At 57.8% G+C, this 7,957-nt stretch overlaps 1 protein-coding gene across 1 annotated transcript; it reads left to right on the plus strand.

Moving 5' to 3' along the window:
* The first annotated feature begins 1,116 nt into the window (after positions 1-1,116).
* Positions 1,117-6,156, plus strand: LOC142255044 (ATP-binding cassette sub-family C member 8-like). The gene is made up of 3 exons (XM_075326476.1): positions 1,117-1,314; positions 1,756-1,818; positions 5,933-6,156. Exons 1-3 carry the CDS (start codon positions 1,117-1,119, stop codon positions 6,068-6,070), a joined length of 399 nt encoding a protein of 132 aa, XP_075182591.1. The 3' UTR covers positions 6,071-6,156.
* Positions 6,157-7,957: the final 1,801 nt, after the last annotated feature.

Genomic DNA, 7,957 nt, shown 5'->3' on the forward strand with positions numbered 1-7,957 from the left:
CATGGCTCCTCTCACCAACCAGGCACCGTTAGGGTGATTTATTTCTCCTGGGTGCCACCATCAGGGTGGGTTCTCTCTCCCGCTCTGTCACCGTGGCTCCTCTCACCTGCCAGACACTGTCATGGCGGGTCCACTCTTGTGGCCGTCACCGTGGTTCCTTGCTCCCACCAGGCACTGTCAGGGCAGCTCCCTCTTACATAAGGCACTGTCAGGGTAGCTTTTTCCTCCCGCTCAGCGCTGTGACTCCTCTCTCCCGTCAGTCACCGTGGCTCCACTCTCCTGCCTGTCACCCGACATACACCACCATGGCAGCTCCTCTAACCAACCAGGCACTGTCACTGTGGCTCCTGTCACCCACCAGGCGTAGTCAGGGCAGCTCCTTTCTCCCATTTGTCACCATAGCTCCTGTCTCCTGCCAGGCACAGTCAGGGCAGCTAGCTTCACCCAGCAAGCACCCTCAGACGGTTCATTTCTCCTGCCCGTCACTATGGGTCCTCCCTCCCGCCAATCACCATGGCTCCTCTCACCAGCCAGGCATAGTCAGGGTGGCTCCTTTCTTGCAGCTGTCACTGTCTGGGTGGCTCCTCTCTCCTGTCAGGCCTGCTCCTCTCTCCCGCCGTCACTGTGGCTCCTCTAACCCACCGGGCACCGTCAGGGCGGCTGCTTTCTCCTGCCTGTCACCGTGGCTCCTCTCCCCTGCCTTCCACTGTGGCTCTTCTTACCCACCAGGCACTGTCAGGGCAGCTCCTCTCACCTGCCAGGCACCGTCAGGGTGGTTTCTTTCTCCTGGCTGCCACCATCAGGTTGGCTCCTCTTTCCCACTGTGTCACCGTGACTTTGCTCACCTGCTAGACACTGTCAGCACACGTCCTCTCTCCCACCAGGCATTGTCAGGGCAGCTGCCTCTCACACGCAAGGCACTGTCTCCTGCCCATCATTGTGACTCCTCTCTTGCACCAGGCACTGCCAGGCACCATCATGGCGGCTTCTCTCTCCTGCCCAGCACTGTCAGGATAGCTCTTCTCTCTTGCCCATCACTGTGGCTCCCCTCACCCGCCAGGCATCGTCAGGTCTGCTCCTTTCTCCTGCCCGTCGCCGTGACTCCTCTGCACCATCATGGCGGCTCCTCTCTCCCATCCAACACCCCGTGTTCCTCATTCTTTCCTTCTTCTTTTTGCAGATGCCGTGGTCACAGAAGGTGGAGAGAACTTCAGTGTGGGGCAGCGACAGCTCTTCTGTCTGGCCAGAGCCTTTGTACGGAAAAGCAGCATATTAATCATGGATGAAGCCACCGCATCGATAGACATGGCCACCGTATGTCTGACTACCCCTCATATTACATACCATGGCATTTTCACTGGCGGTAATCACCAAGACCCCACATAAGTGACGTCATCACTAGACATTATCTAGGGGCTCGGCCGGGCCCGGTGTTTTCCACGCACCCCTAGCTCCTCTCTGTATGGTATGGTATAATGCCAATACTATAGGCGGGACGTCCACGGCTGCGGTATTGGAGAGTGTGAGTTTACAGTAATACTGACCAGAGCGCGGCGTCATGGTAGAAGCATCTTCCCCCATATAGGGAATAAATGATATGGGTGGAGATCCTGGGTGATCTCTGTCCAGTCTCCCTTGGATTAACCCTCTCTTTGCTTCGATGCCTTGCGTAGAGTATATGGACCCCTTAGTCCCCGGGATCACTGTGGTGGGTGTGGGGGATGTGACGTCTTGGTAATGCATCTGTTTCCTCAGGAGAACATTCTGCAGAAGGTGGTGATGACAGCGTTTCAGGAACGGACAGTGGTCACTATCGCGGTATGTACCAGGGTGAAGCAATATCGGGGAGGGGAGGTGACCGCAGCGCTCACTGCCTGCTGCCTGACATCAGACGGGTCCTAACCGCAGCGCTCACTGCCTGACATCAGAAGGGTCCTAACCGCAGCGCTCACTGCCTGACATCAGACAGGTCCTAACCGCAGCGCTCACTGCCTGACATCAGAAGGGTCCTAACCGCAGCGTCACTGCCTGACATCAGACGGGTCCTAACCGCAGCGCTCACTGCCTGACATCAGACGGGTCCTAACCGCAGCGCTCACTGCCTGACATCAGACGGGTCCTAACCGCAGCGCTCACTGCCTGACATCAGAAGAGTCCTAACCGCAGCGCTCACTGCCTGACATCAGAAGGGTCCTAACCGCAGCGCTCACTGCCTGACATCAGAAGGGTCCTAACCGCAGCGCTCACTGCCTGACATCAGACGGGTCCTAACCGCAGCGCTCACTGCCTGACATCAGAAGGGTCCTAACCGCAGCGTCACTGCCTGACATCAGACGGGTCCTAACCGCAGCGCTCACTGCCTGACATCAGACGGGTCCTAACCGCAGCGCTCACTGCCTGACATCAGACGGGTCCTAACCGCAGCGCTCACTGCCTGACATCAGAAGAGTCCTAACCGCAGCGCTCACTGCCTGACATCAGACGGGTCCTAACCGCAGCGCTCACTGCCTGACATCAGAAGAGTCCTAACCGCAGCGCTCACTGCCTGACATCAGACGGGTCCTAACCGCAGCGCTCACTACCTGACATCGGACGGGTCCTAACCGCAGCGCTCACTGCCTGACATCGGACGGGTCCTAACCGCAACGCTCACTACCTGACATCGGACGGGTCCTAACCGCAGCGCTCACTGCCTGACATCAGACGGGTCCTAACCGCAGCGCTCACTGCCTGACATCAGAAGGGTCCTAACCGCAGCGCTCACTGCCTGATGCCTGACATCGGACGGGTCCTAACCGCAGCGCTCACTGCCTGATGCCTGACATCAGACGGGTTCTAACCGCAGCGCTCACTGCCTGACATCAGAAGGGTCCTAACCGCAGCGCTCACTGCCTGATGCCTGACATCGGACGGGTCCTAACCGCAGCGCTCACTGCCTGATGCCTGACATCGGACGGGTTCTAACCACAGCGCTCACTGCCTGATGCCTGACATCAGACGGGTCCTAACCGCAGCGCTCACTGCCTGACATCAGACGGGTCCTAACCGCAGCGCTCACTGCCTGACATCAGACGGGTCCTAACCGCAGCGCTCACTGCCTGACATCAGATGGGTCCTAACCGCAGCGCTCACTGCCTGACATCAGACGGGTCCTAACCGCAGCGCTCACTGCCTGACATCAGACGGGTCCTAACCGCAGCGCTCACTGCCTGACATCAGACGGGTCCTAACCGCAACGCTCACTACCTGACATCGGACGGGTCCTAACCGCAGCGCTCACTGCCTGATGCCTGACATCAGACGGGTTCTAACCGCAGCGCTCACTGCCTGATGCCTGACATCGGACGGGTCCTAACCGCAGCGCTCACTGCCTGATGCCTGACATCAGACGGGTTCTAACCGCAGCGCTCACTGCCTGACATCAGAAGGGTCCTAACCGCAGTGCTCACTGCCTGATGCCTGACATCGGAAGGGTCCTAACCGCAGCGCTCACTGCCTGATGCCTGACATCGGACGGGTTCTAACCGCAGCGCTCACTGCCTGATGCCTGACATCGGACGGGTCCTAACCGCAGCGCTCACTGCCTGATGCCTGACATCGGACGGATTCTAACCGCAGCGCTCACTGCCTGACATCAGACGGGTTCTAACCGCAGCGCTCACTGCCTGACATCAGAAGGGTCGGTCCTAACCGCAGCGCTCACTGTCTGACATCAGGGGAGTCCTAACCACAGCACAATACCCGATACCGTCCGGAGTGTGATTCACTTTGTACTGCACATGCGCAGACTTCCTAAACCGCTGTGTGTTCCATGAACAAGTATTATGACATAGGGTACAGTGCATGTATGAAAGGGTAGGACCGCAAAGCTTTCGATGGATGGGGAGTAATTGGTATGAAGCTTCCTAATGTGGATGCTGAGCATCTAATGGCGTACCCCATAGTCATGCAGTGGTTTCATGTATTGACATTGCCCGTCTCTATGTATAACTAGCAGGCTATTTTACGGCCATCATTACAATTTATATATACGTTTCAATTGCTCTGCACTCTGTCCCCTTGTACAGGCTTCCCTCGCTCGGTCCCCTGGACCCGCTTCCCCCGCTCGGTCCCCTGGACCCGCTTCCCCCGCTCGGTCGCCTGGACCCGCGTCCCCCGCTCGGTCGCCTGGACCCGCGTCCCCCGCCCGGTCGCCTGGACCCGCGACCCCCGCTCGGTCGCCTGGACCCGCGTCCCCCGCTCGGTCGCCTGGACCCGCGTCCCCCGCTCGGTCGCCTGGACCCGCGTCCCCCGCTCGGTCGCCTGGACCCGCGTCCCCCGCTCGGTCGCCTGGACCCGCGTCCCCCGCTCGGTCGCCTGGACCCGCGTACCCCGCTCGGTCGCCTGGACCCGCGCCCCCCGCTCGGTCGCCTGGACCCGCGCCCCCCGCTCGGTCGCCTGGACCCGCGTCCCCCGCTCGGTCGCCTGGACCCGCTTCCCCCGCTCGGTCGCCTGGACCCGCTTCCCCCGCTCGGTCGCCTGGACCCGCTTCCCCCGCTCGGTCGCCTGGACCCGCTTCCCCCGCTCGGTCGCCTGGACCCGCTTCCCCCGCTCGGTCGCCTGGACCCGCTTCCCCCGCTCGGACGCCTGGACCCGCTTCCCCCGCTCGGTCGCCTGGACCCGCTTCCCCCTCTCGGTCGCCTGGACCCGCTTCCCTCTCTCTGCTCCTTTTACTGTGGACCGGCTTCCCCCGCTTCATCCCTAGGATCGGCGTCACTCCTTGTCCCCTGGACCAGCTTCACTTGCTCTGTCTCCTGAACTAGCTTCCCTCGCTTCATCTCCTGGACCATCTTCCCTTACTTCGCACCCAGTCTCCTGGACCAGCTCCCCTCACAGCACCCTGTCTTCTAGACTGGCTTCCCTTGCGCCACACCCTTTTCTTTTCTCCTCCTTCTGGACCGGCTTTGTCCCCAGGACTGGCTTCCCTTGCTCCTTGTCCTGGACCAGCTCCCCTCGCTCCGCACCCTTTCTTTAAACTGCCTTCCCTTGTCCCTTGGGCCAACTTCCCTCTCTCTGCCTCCTAGACCGGCTTGACTTGCTCCACCTTTTCCTTCGCTCCACACACTGTCTCCTGGACCAGCTTCCTGCTCTCCACCTCCTGGACCGGTTTCCCTTGCTCCACCTCCTACACCAGCTTCCTATGCTCCATCCCCTTGACTGACTTCGCTCACTCCGTCATTTGGACGAGCTTGCCTCGCTCCATCTTGTCCTCTGTATTGGCTTCCCTTGCTTCATCCCCTCGACTGGTTTCCCTCTCTCCGCACCTTGTCCCCTTGCCTAATTTCTCTCGCTTTATCCTCTGAACCAGCTTTGCTCACTTCATACCGTCTCCTTGGACCGGCTTCCCGCGCTCCGTCTCCTTGAACCGGCTTCCCGCGCTCCGTCTCCTTGGACCGGCTTCCCACTCTCCGTCTCCCCGGACCGCCTTCTTCCACTCAGTCCCCCGGACCGGCTTCCCGTGCTCAGTCCCCCCGGACCGGCTTCCCGTGCTCAGTCCCCCCGGACCGGCTTCCCGTGCTCAGTCCCCCCGGACCGGCTTCCCGCGCTCAGTCCCCCCGGACCGGCTTCCCGCGCTCAGTCCCCCCGGACCGGCTTCCCGCGCTCAGTCCCCCCGGACCGGCTTCCCGCGCTCAGTCCCCCCGGACCGGCTTCCCGCGCTCAGTCCCCCCGGACCGGCTTCCCGCGCTCAGTCCCCCCCGGACCGGCTTCCCGCGCTCAGTCCCCCCGGACCGGCTTCCCGCGCTCAGTCTCCTTGGACCGGCTTCTTCCACTCAGTCCCTTGGACCGGCTTCCCGCGCTTAGTCCCCCGGACCGGCTTCCCATGATCCGCATCCTGGACCATCTTCCCTCACATCTCACTGTCTCCAGGACTCACTTGTGCTTTTTCCTACAGCATCGGGTACACACCATCCTGAATGCAGACCTGGTGATTGTCATGAAGAGAGGCGCCATTATGGAGTACGACAAGCCGGAGGTTCTGCTGGAGCGCGAGGACAGCATGTTCACCTCCTACGTACAAGCCGACAAATAAGAAGAAATTTCAAGAAGTTCAATTCTCTTGTCACCTAGTTTTCTACTCGTGTAAATGATCTGTAAATAAAGAGATTTTTATAATAAAGGTCTGCACACATGGAGGCCGAGGCTGCTACTTACTGACATGTGGCCCCTGAAGAACAGCGCAAAGGTGCACTGTCCACGTCAGGTGCCTGTGGGGGCAACCGGCAGTCAAGATTTATGAGTGCTGGATACTATGAGTGTAAACGTGGGGTCACCTCAAAATCCACATGATATATCTTCAGCCATAAGTTAGTTATCATAGAGTGGGGGATGATGTCCAGAGTGCGGGGAGTGGACAAGTCCATGACTACTTGGTGCTGATGGGCTATGTCCATCGCTAATGTGCCCCATGACTTGTTTAGCCACAGTAAAACTATTTCTACTAGGAGAGGCCTGAACATTCCTCCTCTGAATACAACCTTCCATCTGGAGCCACCAGTACAGATAACGTACAGCTGAGGAGACGACACGGACACGACAGGGACTGATAATCACTGTCTCTTCTGATCGACAGGTCCGTGCTGATCAATCATTGCCCTGCCAATCACGGTCACCTCTAATCATTGATACGTCAGTAACCACTGGGCGGTATTTGTCATTGACTGGGCTGGATTTCCTGCCTCCATCTCTAGGACGGCCGGTGTCTCCCAGGAGCCCTGTAGAAGAAGGAAACGCAAGGACAAATATGTATAGAATGGCCGGAGCATTCTCTGAGGGTCTCCTGCCAGAGGTCACTGCTGGGGTCATTCTCTCCAGGGTACCATCAGGGGTCACTTCATGATGTGGGGTGCAGCAGACAACCAATTCCTGGGGATGGGCAGAAAATTACTAATATTTACATTTTACTAAGTTACCAGCTTATCCCCCGGGGCCACTATATTAAATCATGCACAGAATATAACATACAGATATGTTCCGTGTGATATATGGATTATTACATCACGCGGATTCTTACACCGCTCGATTCGTTACACCGAGAGACTCATTACACCATGCAATTATTTATATCACGGGGTTCTTTACATCACGCGGTTCGTTACACCACATGGCCCGTTACACCGCTCGACTCGTTACACCGCTCGACTCGTTACACCCAGAGACTCGTTACACCATGCAATTATTTATATCACGGGGTTCTTTACATCACGCGGTTCGTTACACCACATGGCCTGTTACACCGCTCGACTCGTTACACCGCTCGACTCGTTACACCCAGAGACTCGTTACACCATGCAATTATTTATATCACAGGGTTCTTTACATCACGTGGATCCTTAGACCACATGGCCCGTTACACCGCTCGACTCGTTACACCCAGAGACTCGTTACACCCAGAGACTCGTTACACCATGCAATTATTTATATCACAGGGTTCTTTACATCACGCGGTTCGTTACACCACATGGCCCGTTACACCGCTCGACTCGTTACACCCAGAGACTCGTTACACCCAGAGACTCGTTACACCATGCAATTATTTATATCACGGGGTTCTTTACATCACGCGGTTCGTTACACCACATGGCCTGTTACACCGCTCGACTCGTTACACCGCTCGACTCGTTACACCCAGAGACTCGTTACACCATGCAATTATTTATATCACAGGGTTCTTTACATCACGTGGATCCTTAGACCACATGGCCCGTTACACCGCTCGACTCGTTACACCCAGAGACTCGTTACACCCAGAGACTCGTTACACCATGCAATTATTTATATCACAGGGTTCTTTACATCACGCAGTTCGTTACACCATTCGGCTCCTTACACCACGCACGCGACTCTGTACATCACACGGTTCCTTACACCATGAAACTCGTTCCATCGCACTGCTCCTTACACCACGTGATTTGTTAAT

Source organism: Anomaloglossus baeobatrachus, chromosome 10 (genome assembly GCF_048569485.1).
Source record: "Anomaloglossus baeobatrachus isolate aAnoBae1 chromosome 10, aAnoBae1.hap1, whole genome shotgun sequence".
In the NCBI taxonomy this organism is placed as follows: domain Eukaryota; kingdom Metazoa; phylum Chordata; class Amphibia; order Anura; family Aromobatidae; genus Anomaloglossus; species Anomaloglossus baeobatrachus.